We start from the raw sequence: 21,112 nt of genomic DNA, 5'->3' as shown, positions 1-21,112 counted from the left end.
ACCCCTGGCACTTGCCACTATCCTCCTTCTGTCCTTCCCTCCCAGTCCAAAGGGCTGCTGGGTAGGATGGGGGCCTTGTGAGCTGGAGCGAAACTGCACAGAGCAAACAGGATAGTGGTGGGAGGCACCTGCCCTACAGCAGCCAACAGTCGTCACCACAGCCAACATCTGCAGAGCCCTTCACTGTGTTTCCCCAAATCACTTAACTGATCTTCACACCAGTCCCCCAAGGAAGTCATGAGGGTTTCACTTTTCAGAAAGTTCACAACAACCAGGTAGAGAGTCCCCAAGTTCCCAGGTCATGGAGAGCCCACAGCCTGCCCCGCTCACCCTTGATGTCCCGGTGAACAATCATGTTGCTGTGCAGGTAGGACATGCCTTCCAGTATCTGCCGGGTGTACTTCCGGGTCACGCTCTCTGTCAGAGCGCCGTAGGCCTTCAGCTGGTCTTTCACTGAACCCTAAAGCCACAGGAGTCAGAGGGGTCACTGCAGGAAGGAGGATGGAAGGGGGCAAGGCTACTTCCAGACCCCAGTGTTTACCAAGGGAGTGAGGTCCAGTCCCCATTTGTGACAGGCCAGGCACTTAGCTAAGGGCTGTCAGGCAGCTTGGAGAAAAGTATGAGACAGCCCTTCCCTCAGGCCAGGGTGACCCAAACCCAGAAGGGAGGTCTATGTGCTCCACATAAAGGCAGTACCTAGTGGACAGTGCAGCTGCCTTGGGAGCCTCGGGTCAGGGGAGCCTGGGACAATTCTCACCCCAAACCATCACTGCAGCTAGACGCAGGACATGCTGACTCCACGCCCTGCCCCTGCCTCGCCTTTCCCCTGGAGCCTCTGGAGACTCAGGTAACCACTCATGTCAAAGTGACCCCTCCTCCACAGCCCCAGTGCCATGACAGTCCCTCTCTTGCTGTCTGCCTGCATCACGGGGCACATACCCCTGGCATGTACTCCATGAAGATGGTCAGAGTCTTCTCGGCACGGTCCCGCAGGCAGCCATAGTACTGCACTATGCGCTCATGCTGCAAGTTCTTCAGCAACTGGATCTCGCACTCCAGAGCACTCACCTCCTGGGAAGGGGCCCAGTGGTCACCGAGGCTTGCAGGCCTCAGTTCTACCTGCCTGGCGTCAGCTCCGCTTGCCCTAGTCAGTGGCCTCAGAGGAGCCCATCTGCCGTGGGAACTTCAGCTGGAGAAAAGGGGGAATGTTCTCGACTGTCTGGCCCTTGCCCACAATGCTGGCTAAGCCGTGGGACTGGGCACTCCCATGCTGGAAGACAGCAGACAGTGTGGTGGGAGATGGGTTTGTGGGTGCAGTTAAGGAGTTCAGGTAACTGCTGCATTTGTCCACTCAAACTGGAGTGAAGACCACAGCCCAAGCTAAGCTCCAAAGACGGGCTCCTTCCTGGCTCGGGGGCTGGGAGAGAACGGCATCTGTCTGCTGAGGTGGGGGGTGGGGGCAGGAGCTGCTCGTTGTGCCACTGCCATCCAAACCAGTCTGGGCGGTTAGGTACTTTGACACCAACTAATCTCTCCCTAGGACCGGGGTAGATGGTAAAGGAGCTTGGAAGGAAGAATGATGGGAGAAACAACCTGTAGCATCTAAAGCAATTAGTCTGTGCAACAAGACAGGCATTTTGTTGAGAAGGAGGAATTGGAAGTCAGACCATAGGGAAGGCAGTACCTTGCTTGTCTCAGGACTGTCTGGGTCAAACTGCACCTGCTTGGAAGCAAGTTCTCGTCCTGTGTCCACGTCATAGCACAAATAGACCCTGCCAAAGGCACCCTGGCCTAGGAGCTTCCCCCGGCGCCAATTAATGGGGGCACTGGGAGCTACAGGAGAACAGGAGGAAAGAGCATTAGAGCTAATGCACTTGCTAAGGCCCGAGCTGCCCTTCACCCAGCATCACCACACCTCAACACAGCATCTCCACCCTCACCTGGAACAGGCTCAGGGCCCTGACCAATCAGAACTCAAGGCCCACACCCTGAGAAGCACAGGACTGGCTAAAATCAGGATTAAATGCTTATCTGAACTGATTAAACACCTTTATACTTCCAAGGCCCCCAGATAGCTCATTATGTCAGGGATTAAGGAGATCACTCTTCAATTTAAACGTGGAGAAAACTAAAGGCCAGAGAGGAGTGGCTCATCACAACAGTGGAGTGAGGACTAAGGTCCAGGGGATCTGCTGCCCCCCTCAGGCTCTTCCCCTGGGTACAGATGGGCCAGGGCAGCCACCCGCTGAGCCCAAAAGCCCACTGGACTCGCTGGCCCCCCGCCCTGAGCATCCCTCAGGCAGGCCCTCCCCAGCCAGGGCGCACTGCTCACACTTGGTGGGCACACTCCTCTCCTGCACGGAGAGGGCGTTCTCGCTGTCGGCGCTTCGCAGGCGCGCGCGGGGGTCCAAGTACTGCACCGCCAGGCCCAGGTTCTCGCCATTTGTACTCAGGGAGCGGCTCGAGGGCACCAGGGTGAACAGGTTGCCTTGATGACGCCGTATTCGGGGAAACGTTCTTCTGCCTAAAGGGGTGCCGGGGCCAGAGCAGAGCAGGTCAGAACCCCGACCACAAGGCCAAATGCGCCAACCAGGTCATAACACCAGCTCCAGTCCATCCTCTCTTCCCTCCCACCTGACACTGGCCAGAATGGCTGATGTCTCAAGCATCCTGAGGATCAGGACAAAAGCAGGAATCAGCAAGCAGCCAAGGGGTTTAGGGAAACCCAGCCAAAGGGAAAGCGCAGGGCTGGCCCTCATGCCCCACAACACCCGTGGGGCCAATCCATGGCTGCTCTCTGTTTTCCTTGGCATCGTAATCCTACACCTCTGTGGAAGCTCCATTCCGTTTGCTGCCTGAGGCAGAAGAGGGCAGTGGAGAGTTGGCGCCTGGAGCACTCCGTGCCCTCAGACAAAGGACTGATTTCCTGGAGGCAGTATCCATCTACAATACCATCCTCCTCTTTTTAAAAAACACTGACTCTACTGCCTCAAGCCTGGATGCAGTTCCTCAGGAATGCAGGAAACGTGGGGCCTGGAGTGCCTGGGCCACCCCCTTCCGGTGGCTGTTCCTGCGGTGGCCAGCAGGGGGCAGCGTGGAGGCGCACTCACCATCGTTGTAGTCCTTGTGGTGCACCGACACGTGGTAGCGCCGGGGGTAGGTGCCACCTTTGACCCCTTTGTCATAGAGTGGAGTTTCCCGATCTGAGGAAAAGAGAGGGGTCACTGGCTGCTCGACAGGCCCCGGTGAGTGCCTCAGGAGAGCCTCCAGGTCACCTGAGACCTGAGAGCAGCAGGCCCCAGGAAGAGTAAATACAGCCCTGGCTTCTCTTCCCCCCAAGCCGTCCAGGGCAGACACCTTGCAGTGCTCACCCACCCTCTGCAGAACTCACCCGAGAATTCCTGTCTGTTGTCTGGGAAGCTCTGGGCTCGCGACATTCGTGATTTCCGGAAGGATGGGCTAGAAAAACAAAATCAATCACACAGCAGACTTCAGGGTCCCTCCAAAGTAGCTCACCAGGTCAGAGGGCAGGATACCCAGACACACTGCTTTTTGTGACTCCTTTCCACACATGTCATTATATGGTAGGAAGTAGAGTTCAAGAGAAGCAGACCTTTCCTATGCTTCCTACTTTCTCTTCACTAGTCTGAGGCCCACATCTGACATGATCCTGCCTAATGAGGCCCTCCAGTGCTCCCTATCTCCACTGGGGGGCAGAGTGCTGTCTCTTACCCTTTCCTCCCACTCTGGTAACAGGAAGAATGCAAAGGATCCCTTGCTCAAGGCAGTCATAAAAACAGTAATAACACCCAGGATCTTCCTTTCAGACTAATCATCACTATCTCCTCTTAGAGATATGGAAAACCGAGGAACAGAGAGGTTAATGGACTTGTCCAAAGCTATTCGACTAATATTTGGTGGAGTTGGGTCTATATGGCTCCAGGTCCCATGAAGGGAAGATGAAAGCTCTGACCTTTGGTTATGCTGGGCCCCAAGGAAGTAAGTCCAGGTCACTGAGTCTGACTCCCAAGGAGATGAAAACAAACCATTGGAGGGCCACTGGAAAAACTCAAGAATCAAAAGAGTCATCTTTACCAGCATCCACCTGAATGGCCCTTTTCCCTCATGTGTGAGTGCCTTTGGAGATCAAAACTCAGAAACTCTCAAGGCAGTGGTGCAGGGACTGTCCTCTACTTCCCAACTGCCAGACTTTCTGTGGTCCTGTCCCACACCTACCCTCCCCAACCAGTGTGGCCACAACACTCAGCAGAGAGTTCAAAGCCACAGTCAGTCCCTGTCCCAGAAGAGCCCTCAGTTTGCAGCAACAAACTCTGGCACTTTTACCAGTGCCTTCTTGCTCTTCTGCTTGGAAAGCCTAAAATAAGGCTTCAAATTGGATGCCAACAAGCAACTGTGACTGTGCTCTATGACACCTGGAGGGAGACCACACTCATCAGAGCACAGATCTGTTAGAAGAGACACAGTACAGACATGGCAGGGTCACAAGGTGATTGTCCGTGTGAGCAATTGATCAGTTCCACAACGAGAAGAAAACCCTCCAAACTGCTCGGTGGCCTCTGACCACAGCCCTGAGCCCAGCCAGACAGGGTCAAAATGTGCTCCTGGGCATGATGAGGTCAAGGAGAGAGACTGGCTGGATCAATGCCAAAGCCATCTCTAAACACCCCTGCTGACTGACAAACCAGCTCCACAGACTATGGGGTGTGTGAAGGACAGCACTTGTTCCCTCCCAAAGTGTAATAAGAACACAGCTGGTGTGTAAGATTACACACCAAGCGGGCAGTGTGGTAAGCTAGGCAGTCTGGATTATTCTGTTTTCTGGTTTTTATACCCCAGTTTCTTATTCCACCAGAAACACTTGGAGGAAAGAAAAAAATGAAAGTAAACCTACAGGTAATAATTCAATTTTGTCCCCAAAACACTGAAGGTCCACTGCTTCTCAGTCCAGACCTCAGCAATGAGGCCAGGGGTACAAGGGCACCATGTATTATGTGGGCTGTCAAAACACACAAAAAGTGCTGGAAGCAACGGAGCCAGCATTTATCCATGTGAACTGCTATTATGACCTATTACATCCATCTGATTACACAAACAGAACATTCTCCTGGTGTTTGGAAAATTAAGGAGAAGGCTCGGAATGCTAGCGAGAAGTTTCTTTCCCAAAAGCATGAGGTTCTAGCCATGGGCCTGCAGACCAGTGTCTAGTTCAGGGACACACACACTAGCTAACTCTATTTCCTTAGCTCATCAGTTCCAAAAATGCCTGTGCACCAACTCCCAAACCAGCCACAGTCCCATACCTGTCTGCTGACCTGTCCAAGGACTGGCAGCTTCCCGACAAGGAGTTTTCAGCACTGCTCAGAGGATCCAGCATCTGCAAGGCAAGGCATACAGTAAAGCCCCAGCCCCAGCCCCAGCCAGGTACCCAGCCAAGACCAGCAAAAGGTCCTTTTTTTCCCCAAAAAAATATGAAAGTGCCCTTTCTCTGCCTGGGCAGTGGGAAGAATGGTTAGGCAGGTACCGTTCTCCCCCACAGTCTGAAAGGCAAGTTTCCAGGAGTGAGAAAAATGCCTGGCTGGCATCCCAAGGCGCTCTGCCAGGACAGCAAAGCAGAGACGCTGCTTCTCTGGTTGGCATTTTCTTGGCTTGCGAATGCTGGAGCCTGGTGCTGGAGACGGTACTACCCTGCAGAGGCTTCCAGTGTGTGTGTGGGTGGGACGGTGATGCTTCTGTTTACACTCCATAATTTATAATTTACAAAGACAAGGAGTGTCCTCATTTCACAGATGAGCCACTGCAGGTCTGGAAAGGGGAGGAGTATTGTCTGAAGTCATGAAACAAGTCAAGTCAATGCACAACTGACACAGAACACAAGTTTCCCGGTTCCTGGTTCTCAGGCAGGGCCAACAGGTATCTGTGTGAGTTGAAATGTTTCTCTGGCCCTTGGTCAAATGCAGTAACAAAAAGTCTTCAGATTAGCCTTTTCTCCAACTGATCTCCCTTCATTTTGCCTGGGGGCGGGGGGCGGTGAAGGGGTGTATTCACTGTCAGAGAATTCATTATCTGAGATCCAAAGTCAAGCATTACATAGAGAAGCAAAGTATCAGAACTATGAGAATCCACGAACAACTTTCATAAAATTGGTTTCCAAGTCAAACGATCTCTTCCCATTTAATGCTGGAGACCATCTCACCCATAATTTCACCCGTATATTGTCATACGTGATTTTTTTTTAAACTGCCAATCAAGGCAAATTAATTGCAAAATAAAATCCCCCAAATCTTGCTAAGGCGATAGGATTTCCCCAAGTGGATAAAACCAACGTGGGAAAGAATTGCTCCCAATCCAGAAAGTACATATTTGGCAAAGTTAGACCAGATAACAGAAGAGAGAATGAGCAGGAATAACAACATGACAGGTGTGATGAAGGAGGAACACCAAAGGTTCAAGAGAGGCCACTGGAAAACACACTGAACCCCGTGAAGGTTTCTGTTTAAAAAAAAAAAGGACCCTCTTTTCGGGGCTTGCCCTGGTGGTCCCATGGTTAAGACTCCGTGCTTTCATTGCAGGGGGCATGGGTTCGATCCCCAATGGAACTATTATCCCATATGCCGCTCAGCCAAAAATAAACACCCTCTTCATGACAATGCTGCAGAAGTCAAAGGGAAGGAAGTTATGCTGCATTAGAAAAATTTTGTTAGAAACACCAAGCCAAAAAAAAAAAAAAAACTAGCCTGAACCATGCTTTGTTCATTCTGAAAATTAGCAAATAGATGCAGCCATTGCTCAAATCTGATTAAAGAAAAAATAAAACAAACTTATTTTAGTTTCACTTTTCAAGAAAGTCCCAGTCGGATATTCTTTCACTACATACCATGCTGTTTTGGTCTCTGTTGAGTAGATTTATCTTGAATGGCCCATTACCAGCAGCAATTCTCTTCTGCTAAAGATGCAGGCACTGAAGAAGGACCTAGTCATTCCCCCGCTGCCACCTTCCACGGCCTCTCCCTAAAGGCCTCTCCTCACTACAAGTCTAATACTCCCATGCCTTCCAGGGCCATGAAAGTAATATAAAGAAGTAAAAGGACCAGGATACAGGACCATGGGGAAGGACAGAAAGCAAAGGCAATCAAACTCATTAACAACCTCTGAGGTTTTACACCCGTTACCCCTCGTACAGCTGATGTCCGGAAGCACTCTGGTTAGAGAAAAAGGAAAGGATGGTCAGTAAGATAACCAAGAGGGGACTCTGCAGATAAAAGTACTCTAGGTCACTGTTCTAAACATAAATTTATCTGGAAGGCAGGACTACAGAAGAGAGCAGAAGCAGTATAAAAATGCTTCTCATAGCCTGTACAATTGAAACAATGCTGGAAAAGTCGTAAGAATCAGTTTTAGGAAAAGTTGTAAGAATCAGTTTTTTTGGTAAAATCCCCCATGTGTTGGTGCTGGCCTTCTGCTGGATGCTTTTACCTTTAAGAAATTTCCCCTTTCAAGATCAAATTCCAAAAGTTTAGAAGACGTATGTTTTTCTTTGCAATCAAAGCAAGCTCACTGAAAAAACTTCAGAATGAAGCCAGAGATCTCATTCTTGCTGAGTTCACTAAGCCAAAGTGACATTTTCATCAAGTGAGCCACAAATTTAAAAAGCTAACCATCAAAGTGAGTAAGCTATTGTGGTGAACACACCCTAAGATGACCCCCACCTCCCCCGACCACCCTCCCCTCAGTGAGTCACAATCTTTCAGAACTCCTTCATCTGAGTATAGGTAGAACTTGTAATTCACTTCTAGTCGATAGATTATGGCAAAGTGGATGGGATATTCATTCCCATAATTGTGTTAAACTACATGAGTTTCTTTGCAGACTGGAGCAAGAGACTCTCCTGGTAGCCTGGAAGTGAGAGGGCCACACTGCGGGGAACTACAGGTGGCTTCCAAGAGCTCAGAGGGGCCCCTGGCTGACAGCCAGCAAGAAAATAGGGGCCACAAGGCTACAACCACAAGACACTGACCAACAACCAAGTGGACCTAGAAGGGAGCCCCCAGCTTCAGGAAGAAACACAGCCTGGCTGACACTCGACTGCAGCCTTGTGCGACCCTGAGCAGAGAACCCAATCAAGTTGTGCCTGTATCTTAAGACCCCAGGAAACTGTAAAATAATAAATGTCTGCTGTTTGTACTGCTAAGCCTGTGGTTGTTTTATATAGCAACAGATAACTAATTTAGTTGTCTACTATCATAAAAGTTCACCCAAAGTAGCCAGTCCTACTTTGGACTGGTATACTCCCTACCTTTCATAAAGCAATAGCAAAACTAAAAGCTGGTTGATGGAAAAGAAAAAAAAATCTGTGTGTTTAGATTTTTTTAATTGGTCATATGCTAAAACTCTGCTGAAAGGCCAGGGGGATTGTAAGGAAGCACACAGACAGCAGAGCGGCTTTGTGCAGTTTGTGCGAGACCAGCGAGAGGGCCACAGAAGCCGGAAGAGCGGCCAGACACACGCCTGGCACCAAGGAGGCCAGGTGCTCAGACCCTGGCTTTGGTGAAAGTCACGCAGTTGTGTCCGACCTTGTGACCCCCGTGGACGATACAGTCCATGGAATTCTCCAGACCACAATACTGGAGTGGGTAGCTGTTCCCTTCTCCAGGGGATCTTCTCAACCCAAGGATCAAACCCAGGTCTCCCACATTTCAAGTGAGTTCTTTACCAGTTGAGCCACAAGGGAAGCCCAAGAATACTGGAGTGGGTAGCCTATTCCTTCTTCAGTGGATCTTCCTGATCTGGGAATTGAACTGGGGTCTCCTGCATTGCAGGTGGATTCTTTACCAACTAAGCTATCAGGGAAACCCTGTCTTTGGTAGGAATTGATATTTGGCCCTTAGAAAGGAAACATCCATACCTGGGCAGGCCTGGTTTACAAAAGAGCTACTGGATGGGACTCAAGTCCCTCACTTGCACACCATGCCCACTGAGGACCCCCATTATAACCTTGGTCTGACACCTCCCACGACACACACCCTCTATATATAGCCCAGACTATACTCACGCACTGCTCGCTGGTCTCTGGTATGAACTCCCCCTCGCTGTTGATGCTGGTGTAGGAGCCCTGCCGGGCGATGCGCTGCTGCCGCTCAGGCACGTAGCCAGGGGGAGGCGAGCTTCGGCCGGGGTTCTGGGAGCCTAGAGCACAGAAACAAGACCCTTGACGGGAGAGCCCAGGCCCCAGAGCCTGAGAGGAGCAGACACGGAGCCAGCTTGGACCCAGCGTCTGCTTGGTGGTGGAAAGCCTGTTTGTCTCTCTGAACATCCAGGAAGAGAAGGCGGGCCTCCTCCTAGCAAAGTCCTGGGGTTGAAGGAAACTTCCTGAACCAGGCAGCTTCTCCCCCTAATCCAAGGACCCCAAGAAGGAAGAAAACTCCTTAAGAGAAAAGTCAAAGAATGATGGCAGGCTTGCTCTTTGAAAGAGAGTCTTTGAGGAGCTTAAAACCACTATTTTCAACGTCTTTCAAAGAAGTGATCCCTTCATTCTTCTACACAGTCAGTCATTCAGAATATATGGATCATTCAGTTTGTAGAGAAGATATTTTAACGAATTCGCTACCAAGAGGAGTTGGTATTCCAATCTCTTGTTGGAGGTATCAACTCACACTCTCTCCAAGAACCACCTGGATTAGGTATCTCAGGTGGGAAGCACCTGAGACTCTCGGTAGCCTGGCTTCCCCACTTGACTCTAAAGTAGAGGCTAGAAACCAAACTGCTCTGAAAACACGTGTAGAATTATGCTGGATTTCCACTTTGAACACCTCATTCACAGCTACAAATTCTGAGATAAGGAGGTGCCTAAACCATGCCTTTCAAATGATCTCAAACAACCCATGGAAGAGTCTGCTCAAGCTTTCTAAGCCCTGGCAGAAAATGATGCTGCTCAGAGTAGAAATTTAGAGATACTGTGCCATCAACTAACAGAGCAAAGAAATGAGTCATTTTCTTTCTTTTTTTTTTTTTTCTGGTCACCCGCACAGCATGTGGGATCTTGGTTTTCTGACGCAGGATCAAACCCACACAACCTGTAGTAAAAGCACAGTCTTAACCACTGGACCACCAGGAAAGTCCTCCTTTTCTTTTTTATCCTCTGTTACTTCGCCTTTAATTCTCACAACACTCCTACAGTGAGGGCGCACTGTGCACATCTGCCGTGTGCAGAAGGGAAGCCAAGGCCCAAAGTCATATAGTGACTCAACGGTGGTGCTGCAGCCAGAAAACAGCCTTTGTGACTCCCAGTACAGTTCGGGCAAGGCCATTTTGAGACTGTAATCTACTTCCAGAAAGGGCAGGCATACCATTCAACACAGAGATGGAAAGCAAAACTTCTCCCCAAGCTGGCCAGGCCATACATTCCCCAGAAGCAATCCAAACAGAGGAGGTGGGGGGATTCCACTCAAGGGGGAACCCAACTGCCTTTCTTCAAGGAGCAGGAGCGAGGCTAATATGGGGATTCCTCGACAGCACAAGAGAAACACAGGGCCACATTTTACATCACTCAGATTCAGAGGTGTTCTGTCCATGGTCACTTGTAAGCTGGATGCAAGATGCCCTCTGGCCAACGGAGGGCTCAAAGGCAACAACAAGATGGAGGTAAGAGGAAATCAAATGGGAATAAGAAAGCTACTCCATTTGTCAGAGGGTCAGATGTCAAAGATCCAGGCAGCCAGCCATTTCTCTCCCCACTGTACCATAAAATTCCAGTGTAACCATGGAAAAAAGATGGCTTTCTTAAGCCTTACCATGCCCCAAAGCACAGTTCACTTTTTAACATTTGGCTTACAAACATTAGCCAAGTGCCTGCTTCCCACTTCCAGCCTTGGATAACATTCTAGTAGCCCACAAGTCCTATGGAAATCCAATCCCTACGTTGGCAACAATTTGTCAGCAGCAGAAGCAACCCAAAGAGGTGAGCAAGGTATAGTGAGAAAAGCCTAAGCTTGAAAATCAGATGTGCAGAGATTCAGAGCAGGTTTTGTCACTCATTAGCTGAATGATTTAAACTCTCACCTAAATTTCCTCACTTATGAAAATGGGAAGAACTATCTACCTTATTGCCTTTTTTGGAAATTATAAATGAAATGTGGTAGCACAGGTACACACCTACATGCTAGAATTCCATTTGTTTCCTTCATTATATGTGGAGGAGATAACAGGTTAGACTCAAGATACATTCTGCCCTTGCAGGGTGCCTTCCTGTACTTCAGAAGTTAATCAGCTAGAAACTATTAATTCTAAGACCTCCTTTAGGTTCAGCCAGTCGATGCACTTATGTACATTTACATGGCTTCCTGAAATCCCTGCTGTTTCTGGGCATGGTCCTGGAAGCCTTGGTTTTCTGCTGCAGCGTTAGCAGAGGCCTCACCTGTGGTTCCCAGTTTTCCTGATGTCAAGACACAGGTGCAGGGATCCCCGTGTAAGTGGTGTGCAGACAGAGCAGAGGGGCCCTAATTCTGGATCTGGTTTCCTCATTACAGGAGGAAGAGGAGCTCTGTAGCATTTTTAGACTTCTTGAGTCTGTTTCTCACTCTTTTTGATTTTATAAGCCAGAATGTGTTTTAAATGCCTTCTTCCTGAAACTAGTCAGAGTGGATTCTGTTCTGTGCAACTCAACCCTGACCAATATATTCTGGAGTGAAAAGGTATTACATATTTGACCTAAAACAAACAAAAGGTGTCTCTTATGATTAGAGAGAAAGAAAAACTCTTACATACTGATGAAATCCCACACATTGGTCCAAACTATCCCAAGACAGGCTGAAGTACCCTCAGTCTGTCACACAGGGTGTCTAGGGTGAGACCTCCTGGGACAAAAGATCCATGGCCCCTCACCACCCATTCTCTCTCCTCCACCAGCTACCACTGAACTCCCCGCTGGTTCTGCAGGTGGGATGGGACTAGCTCACATGAAGCCTGCACTACAGACCCAGGAGGGGCTGGGGGAAAACAGCAGAGGGTTTCTGAGCTTTTATTTCCAGCCAGAGACTTTCACTTTTTCCAATACACATTGCTGCCTGCCGAGAGCCAGCCTTGTTATCTGATGGGCAGTGGGCCAGGGGCTATTGTGCACAGGCCCACAGCTTGGGGCAGGAAAGGGAAGTCTCCCCAAACCAATGGCTATCAGAGGAAGCGAATGGAAAAATCAGGAGTTGGCAGAACTGCTCCGGAGCATTTTCAGTTTTGTTTTTATCTTCATTTCAGAAATTAGGGGCTAATGACACACACAACAGCCGCTGAGAATGAGTGAGACAGGGACCAGAGCAGGACAAGATACTGACCACAGAGACTCACTGATGCTCACATATTTACTAGCAGGACTGCAGCGAGCCAGGAGGCATGAGCACAGTGCCATGCCGGTTTACAGTCAACCCAGGTCCCAGCGGGCACAACAGGGAGAGTGGCTTCTCTGGGCCACCCTCCCCTGGCACTCCAGCCTGCTCCTGCTCTAGTCTCACCAGGCCACTCGTGCCAAGGGGCCCCTGTCATTACCAGCTGAAGCAAAAGAACGGACTGATAATCCTGTGTTCAGGGTGGCCGCAGCTTCCTACAAAGCCTCTCTACACAGGGGTTCATGCTGCTGGCTGGCCACATTCCTCCTTGATCCAGGGCAGCAGAGCTGGAGCAAAACTCTTACCCCAGGATATGGCTGAGTCTTTTGCTCTGTTCTTTGACTCAAAGCTGAAAGAGAGTCTCCCAGACTTGAGCCCTTCTCATAGGAGACTCCTGTCAGGAAGCTGATGCAGTCAGGAAGTTGCCTCCACAGGGAGTTCTAGGGCTTTGGGTCAGTGTTAATGTGCAGGTCACTACAAGTACAAAGAGATAGCTGTTTTTGGCCATCAACTATTTTCTCTAAACCCGGTTCTCTCTTGGGGGGCGATGAGGGGAGGAATCCAATCTTTTTTTTCTTCATCAATGGAAAAGCTTAACCAATATATCCCCATTTCCTCACACTGGACCAGGCTGTACAGAACAGAGCTTCTCGATACTGTCATCCCATAAGACCCTGAGAAAATCCTGTGTTTCAACTTGCAAACCTCCCGTTTTGTTCTGAAGTTGCTACTACCACTACACAGTTTCTGGTCTGGTCCAGTACTGCAGAATTTTAAGCAAGGAGAAAAACCTGTGGGAGTGAAGGAGCTGGCCACTTTGTTCCTGTGTTTGCGGCCACCGCCTCTGCAGCTCACTCTCCTCATCTGTACCAGGGCGGAGGTCCGCACCGCGCGCAGCTCTCTAACCCGTTACTGTCCAGGTGCCACTGTCAGGCATCTATCTCATCCTTCCAACACTCCCGTTTTTCCACCTCTCCTCTCTGAGGACCAGGGCTGCCTTCCTCCTTACCCAGGCACTGTAAGCCTTCGGCCTGGACTCCCCTGTTGACTCTCAGCAGGACCCCAGGGGACCCTAGGGTCCCCTCTTCACCCGCTCCAATCTCCTTTTCAGCTGTCTCTGTGCCTCCTTTCATAACCAAGCTCAGATCTCTAGCCTAAAAATAGCCTGACCTTATTTCTGCCACTCCCTTAAGCCACGAGCCCACCTCTTTTTTTTCTTTCACGGCCAAACCCTTTGAAAAAGAACTAATTGCCTCTACTCATCACCTTCCCATTCCTGAGGGGTTGCAATCTGGCATGCCCACTGCAGGTCACAGTGGCAAGAAGAGGAGCAAAATGGAATGAGAACAGAGACAAAGGCACTTAAGATGCGCTCGGCCAAACGCGAGTCAGATGTGGCAGGGATGAGTCCTTTACTTGAGGGCTTAAGGGCATCGCCTGATGTATTATGGAAGAAACAGTGCTTGAGCTCTCAGTGTCAAAGGTGGGTAGAATCTCCAGAGGCAAGGACACAAAGAAGGGTATCTTCACATAGGGAAATTCCGTCTGCCTTGTCTGGAGATCTTCCCCAGGGGTCTCTCTTTTGGGTTAACATATTATCTAGTAGGTTTTATTTTTGGTTTGGGGTGGTTTTTTTTTTTTTTTTTTTAAAGCTAATTGGATTGAAAAAACTGGAATTCAAGGTATGTATATTATGATGGGAAAAAACCAAAGGTGAACATGATAGCTGGTTTCAAGCATCTGAAAAGCTGTCACATGAAAGATGTTATCTGTGCTGCTCAAGATGGCAGTACTAGAGTCAATGGGTGAAGTGAGAGAAGGCAGAATCTCAACTCAAAATAAGGACTAATCTCAAATAAAGTTGTCTCAAATTGGGTTGGGCTTTGCTGCACTTCCTCATTATTGAAAATGCTGCAGTGGGAGCTGAATGACCTGCATGTTCAGTCTTCCGCTCAATACGCACAGGTATGTTGATGCTGGTGGGGAAGGAAGGCCAAGAGCCCCTCCTGTTGGTGGGGGCTGTGTCGCCAAGGCTTCTCATTTGACCCCATTTGCATGGCTAGGACTTCTGTCCCTCATGCTTAAACCCTAACTCCTCTCTTTCTGTTTCCTTCTATTCCAGAAGGCCCTACCCCATACGAGCAGAGCAAGCAATCAGATGTATGGATGAAAATGACAAGTTTTTACTCTTGGTCTGTCCTTTTCAACCTGGCTGGCGGCGTGGAGGGCCTCCTTCCCACCCTGGCATACTCTCCCTCCTACTTCTCTGGTCACTCCTTTCCTGTGTCCTCCACAGGTTCATCCTCCTCTAACTGGTCACTGTCTGGATTTCTAAGGCTCAGTCCTAGGGCCTCTTTTCTTCTCACTCTAGAGTACGTTTAGAAACTCTCATCTGGGCCCATAGCTTCAACTTGATAACATCCATTTTTCTCCTCTACTGCTAGTTTTCTCCCCTCTGAGCTAGAGATTTGCAGAGTTAGCTGCCCATCTGCTGTCTTCTCTTAGCTGACTCAAATCCATCTCCAATTCAACCTACCTAAAATTTCATGCCCTTCTCAGCACCTGAAACCAGGCTCACTTCTAATCTCTGTCTTGGTGAAAGGTACTGCCAGATATCCATAAACCAGTAACTTACCATCCTGCTCTCTCAACACCTGAAAATGCAATCCAATACCACAGTGGTTCTTAACCCTTCTGATCTTAGAACACTTTTTCACTTCTAAAATTGAGGACACCAAAGATCTTTTATTTATGGGGGTTATAACCAGTTGATATTCACTGTATTAGAAATTAGGGTCAGAAAGTTTAAAACACACTGATACACAAGCACACATTCCGTTAGCCACAGAGCAATGATATTACCCCAAGCAGGTAACCTCTGGAAAATTCCTCTATTTGTGAGAGAATTAGTGAAAAGCCGATCGATGTCTTAGTATTATCATGAAAATAGTTCAGACCCTGCAGATCCTAAATGGATTTCAGTGACCACCCCACCACCTCCCCAGACCACAATGCCATGTTCTAATGGCGTTACCTTCTAAATGTCTCAAATCCACCTGGTCCTTCCGCTTTACCTACCATCACTAGTCTAATCCACGTTTCTGTCTTCTTTCATCTGGACCATTACATAGGCTAATATGGCTTTCCCTTGGAGCCATGCTTGACCCTCTTGGATCAGCTCTCCACCCTTTATGTAGCTAGAAAAATCTTTTCAAAATAAAAATCCGAATACATCACCCATTCCTCTTCACTTAAAAATCCTAAAGTGGATTTTTTACTGCCTTCACCATAGGACTGAAATCTACCTGACAGTCCACAAGGCTTGGCCCCTCCTGCTCAGCCTCAGCCCATCCCCCTTGCCCTGTTCTCAGGTCTCCAGCCCTCAGGGCTTCCTCCTGTTCCTGAAACACAGGGCACTCCCCTTTTCATGAGGCCTCTGCAAGCAAAGCCAGGAACTCTCCTCCCTGTCCTTTTGAATAACTCCCATTCATGCTCTAGGTCACAGCCTAAGGCTTCACTGGCCCTAAAATCAGGTCATATCCTTCAGTTGTATGTGCTAACACCACCACACACCTTTTGGTCACAGCGTATAATTAGAGATAAGTCACGACAAGTGAGATCTGACCTCCCACAGGTATATAAGGGCCACAGGGACAGGAACTGTGTTTTTGATTTCCATGATTCCAGCACACAGCAGATATTCTAGCTAATTATTTCCTAAACGAACAAATGAGTAAAAGGAGAGAGATACCATAAGATAATGTGATAAGCGTTAGAACAGAGATGGTACCAGGGGTCACCACTCCCAGCGGCTGCCCACCACCCACAGAGCAAGTCCATGTGCAGTTGAGGCTCCTTGGTCATAGCAGACATCTCTATTTCTCCTTCAAATACATCAGCCCAGTCAGAAGGGTACGTGGGATCACCACCAGCAGAGCCCTGAAATGACCTCTCCCCTCATCCTGGCCTATGGAAATCCTCTATAACCTCTAAAATTCCAGCTCACATTGGATGTACATCCCAGGTCATTCTAGTGAGACATAGCCTCTGCCACATCCCAGCTTTACGAGTCTCTTTCATAATCCAGAACCACCTGGTGTTCTCAGAAGTCACCATCTTCTTTGGTGATCGTGCCTGGCAGATGCCCCTTTCTATGCCTGGAATATCTGTCTACATTTCACACTCAGTAAATCTTCCCCTCATTTGTCATCTCTGATGTTCCCTCTCTTGTGAAAGCAAAGTCCTGGGCGGAGCTGGTTCTCTCTCCTCTGTGTCCCCACACCACCCTCGGCCTTCCAGGTGCCTCCACCGTAGACCCCACACCAGCCTAGAGCCTGGGATATAATGCTGGCTGAAGGGAGGAACCCAGGATCTCTGCATGCTGGGAGGCTGTGTTGCCCATTCTTTATATAGACAGGAACTCATCTGTAGAGATTTTACTCCTCAGCACTCTCAGACAAGGAAATTCCAAATCGGGCCCCTATGACAATGGCCAACCTTTTAGCACCCACCTCCACACACGTCACAGGCACTTGCTTAGGAGCAGGAGGCCACATCACTGCCCAGTGTCAGTACTCACTGCTTCCTCCACAAAGGAGCAGTGCTGACCCCCTCCAGCCCCTTGGTCTCTACAGGGACTCCAGAACAGAGGCCAAACTAGCAGAGATACGCAGGTTCCAGGACACCTGGATTCTAGGGCCAGAGATGCTCTGGATAAGGTCTCCCTGCTCGGGTATTGGCTCTCCCCTCAACCAGCTTACTGTAAACATACCCATCAATCATCCACAAGGCTATGGAAATATGAAATGCATATATGGACTTCCAGCTTGGCAACACTTACTACCAGAGCTTCCTCAGGCTCCAGAAATTACTCAGTGAGGCAGAGTCAGTGCCTCAGCAGCACAATCTTTCTGCTGCTCCCTGGGGAGGCTTCTTATTCCCACACAAGCTCCATGACAGGACTGATGCTTAGAATGCAGCACCCCAGCCGCCCCGTTCCGCCTGGCTGCCAGCTCAGCTCCAGATCTCCAGAGAGCAGTTCAGTTCAGTTCAGTCACTCAGTCATGTCCGACTCTTTGCGACCCCATGAATTGCAGCACGCCAGGCCTCCCTGTCCATCACCAACTCCCGGAGTTCACTCAGACTCAGGTCCATGGAGTCAGTGATGCCATCCAGCCATCTCATCCTCTGTCGTCCCCTTCTCCTCCTGCCCCCAATCCCTCCCAGCATCAGAGTCTTTTCCAATGAGTCAACTCTTCACATGAGGTGGCCAAAGTACGGGAGTTTCAGCTTTAGCATCAGTCCTTCCAAAGAAATCCCAGGGCTGATCTCCTTCAGAATGGACTGGTTGGATCTCCTTGCAGTCCAAGGGACTCTCAAGAGTCTTCTCCAACACCACAGTTCAAAAGCATCAATTCTTCGGCACTCAGCCTTCTTCACAGTCCAACTCTCACACCCATACATGACAACAGGAAAAAACACAGCCTTGACTAGACGGACCTTTGTTGGCAAAGTAATGTCTCTGCTTTGGAATATGCTATCTAGGTTGGTCATAACTTTCCTTCCAAGGAGTAAGCGTCTTTTAATTTCATGGCTGCAATCACCATCTGCAGTGATTTTGGAGCCCAAAAAAATAAAGTCTGACACTGTTTCCACTGTTTCCCCATCTATTTCCCATGAAGTGATGGGACCGGATGCCATGATCTTCGTTTTCTGAATGTTGAGCTTTAAGCCAACTTTTTCACTCTCCACTTTCACTTTCATCAAGAGGCTTTTGAGTTCCTCTTCACTTTCTGCCATAAGGGTGGTGTCATCTGCATATCTGAAGTTATTGATATTTCTCCTGGCAATCTGGATTCCAGCTTGTGTTTCTTCCAGTCCAGCGTTTCTCATGATGTACTCTGCATAGAAGTTAATAAGCAGGGTGACAGTATACAGCCTTGACGTACTCCTTGTCCTATTTGGAACCAGTCTGTTGTTCCATGTCCAGTTCTAACTGCTGCTTCCTGACCTGCATACAGTTCTCAAGAGGCAGGTCAGGTGGTCTGGTATTCCCATCTCTTGAAGAATTTTCCACAGTTTATTGTGATCCACACAGTCAAAGGCTTTGGCATAGTCAATAAAGCAGAAATAGATGTTTTTCTGGAACTCTCTTGCTTTTTCCATGATCCAGCAGATGTTGGCAATTTGATCTCTGGTTCCTCTGCTTTTTCTAAAACCAGCTTGAACATCAGGAAGTTCACGGTTCACGTATTGCTGAAGCCTGGCTTGGAGAATTTTAAGCATTACTTTACTAGCATGTGAGATGAGTGCAATTGTGCGGTAGTTTGAGCATTCTTTGGCATTGCCTTTCTTTGGGATTGGAATGAAAACTGACCTTTTCCAGTCCTATGGCCACTGCTGAGTTTTCCAAATTTGCTGGCATATTGAGTGCAGCACTTTCACAGCATCATCTTTCAGGATTTGAAATAGCTCAACTGGAATTCCATCACCTCCACTAGCTTTGTTCGTAGTGATGCTTTCTAAGGCCCACTTGACTTCACATTCCAGGATATCTGGCTCTAGGTCAGTGATCACACCATCGTGATTATCTGGGTTGTGAAGATCTTTTTTGTACAGTTCTGTGTATTCTTGCCACCTCTTCTTAATATCTTCTGCTTTTGTTAGGTCCACACCATTTCTGTCCTTTATCGAGCCCATCTTTGCATGAAATGTTCCCTTGGTATCTCTAATTTTCTTGAAGAGGTCTCTAGTCTTTCCCATTCTGTTGTTTTCCTCTATTTCTTTGCATTGATCGCTGAGGAAGGCTTTCTTATCTCTTCTTGCTATTCTTTGGAAAACTGTTCAGTTTGATGCAATTCTACCCGCCCAGAGAGAACCTGTATGGACAGCAGCAGGGGTTCCAGCAACATCAGGGCAGCAACCTCAATGCAAATGCTGACAAGGCCAGATTTCCCCCTTGAAACAAACTGCACAGTTCAAAAAGAGAGCTTTCTCCTCAAATGTGGGAAAAGGGATCCAGAGCAAAACTGGACTGCCTGGTGCAATGCACAGATCTGATTTAGATTTCTTTCCCAGGAAGGCCTGGCAGCAGCTACATATCTTTCTGACTAATGAGCCAACTGTATATATTACGTCAGTAGTCTCCTGTCCTCCCAGACAACTTAGGACGCTCCAGGAGTCTTGTTGGCCTGCATCTTCCGTGAAGTATCAGAACTCCTCAGGAACCATAAGCAAGAGGCTTGATATCAAAACTCAAACTTGGACCTGACTTCTACCTCCACAAGTCCCTAGTCTTTTGGGCAAAGTATGGTCAGAAGTGAGGGCCACTGTCACTGAAGGTCCTCAAGCAGATGTTTGAGATCACTTTTTCGGGGCTGTTGAAGAGGACCTGATTATCCCACCACAGCATGACACCATAAGGGTCAGGACTCCATCCCAATCATATCACTATTTCTCTTCCCCAAGGAAACACATGGAAGATTATTCCAAACAGCCTAGCAGTCAATAATGTTTGATGACTGTTTTTTAATTAATAATTATTTTTTAAAAGAATATTAAAAAAAAAAACATAGGCAGATAGATAAGAGGAAAAAAAGGGATGAGATACTCACTGACAGAGAGGTGCCTGCTCCTGGACTCAGGGGGCTGGTAGATGGTATTTATATCTCCCGCAGACTGGGAAGCTTTGATTCGCACTTGCCTGGACACCCCGGAGTGGGGAGAGGAACTGGTCTGCAAGATAAGAGGAAAAAGGCAGCTTACTAAGGAGGCAGGCTGAGAAACGTCCCCTCGCCCCTCCCTGGAACTCACCATGCTCTCAGCCACCTTCATGCTTTCAGTGCATGAGCTTCTCAGCTTTCCCCCAAACCTCACTCCTCAATCAGATTTGGCCCATCGCTATTTGCTCAATGTCATTTTACAGTTTCACTGATAGAAAGCACTGATACTCAGTGCTCCCATGTAATAGGTGATGATCCAGACACACAGGAATACCAGGCATTCCTGTAGTAATGTGCCAAACAGAAAACAGCTGTAAATATCCTCTCATAAAACTCTCTGAAGGGTTGGGGAGAATAGCAGGAAAAGCAGATTTCTCAGCAGCAAGATCACCTGTTGCATGGGGGTTCACAGTGGAAAATGATGGCCACCTCTGCATCAAAAACTCTGGTTGATAAAACATTTTAAAAATAATGTGATATGCTTCTTCTTCCCCCCTATCATTGCTCCCTGAAAATTAGGGTACAGTGAGCTTGGCTACTTCATATTCCTGGAGTTCACATGTGAACCATCTTGGGACCGTGTTCATCTCAGAAAGACTATCACAGATACCATGCTGCCAGAGGTCAAGGCCTTCAGGACAGGGTCAGCAGCCTTGCTACATCCACCCCACTTTGCACTGACTCAGTTGGGCCACGAGGTGAGCCCTAGAAAGAAAACAAAGCAATAAAAGGGGGCCTGGCATGAGAAAGTTTACAACTGAAGGCTGAAGGGGAGCAAGTGATGTCAGGCTGTGTTCATAAGTAAGTAGAGTGCTATGGAGAGTGGGAGCTCAGAATTTATAAATAACTTGGGTCAAAATTTCTACTTGTTTCTCTTTTTCTCTCTCTTTCTCTCTCTCACACACACCTTCCATAAGAAAAAAAAAAAAAGTACAACCAAAACAAACTCTATCCTGTCCTCCAGGAAAAAGGCTTCCCGCACGCACTCAGGGGTAG

At 48.5% G+C, this 21,112-nt stretch overlaps 1 protein-coding gene across 5 annotated transcripts in view; it reads right to left on the bottom strand.

Moving 5' to 3' along the window:
• Nucleotides 1–21,112, bottom strand: part of MAP3K3 (mitogen-activated protein kinase kinase kinase 3) — a 61,410-nt gene that overhangs the window by 4,146 nt on the left and 36,152 nt on the right. For 3 of the 5 annotated variants that reach the window (XM_061392314.1, XM_061392312.1, XM_061392315.1), the window contains 9 exons: nt 20,009–20,129; nt 9,071–9,204; nt 5,322–5,395; nt 3,392–3,459; nt 3,111–3,203; nt 2,333–2,524; nt 1,685–1,833; nt 940–1,071; nt 331–460 (listed from right to left, as the gene is read on the bottom strand). In XM_061392314.1, the coding sequence (XP_061248298.1) occupies nt 331–460; nt 940–1,071; nt 1,685–1,833; nt 2,333–2,524; nt 3,111–3,203; nt 3,392–3,459; nt 5,322–5,395; nt 9,071–9,204; nt 20,009–20,129 (1,093 nt within the window). The remainder of the gene's footprint in view (nt 1–330; nt 461–939; nt 1,072–1,684; nt 1,834–2,332; nt 2,525–3,110; nt 3,204–3,391; nt 3,460–5,321; nt 5,396–9,070; nt 9,205–20,008; nt 20,130–21,112) is intronic. The other 2 variants (XM_061392313.1, XM_061392316.1) reach the window with 1 other exon arrangement.

The sequence above is a fragment of the Bos javanicus genome, chromosome 19 (assembly GCF_032452875.1).
Source record: "Bos javanicus breed banteng chromosome 19, ARS-OSU_banteng_1.0, whole genome shotgun sequence".
In the NCBI taxonomy this organism is placed as follows: Eukaryota; Metazoa; Chordata; class Mammalia; order Artiodactyla; family Bovidae; genus Bos; species Bos javanicus.
This window is presented reverse-complemented; position numbering and strand designations above follow the sequence as displayed.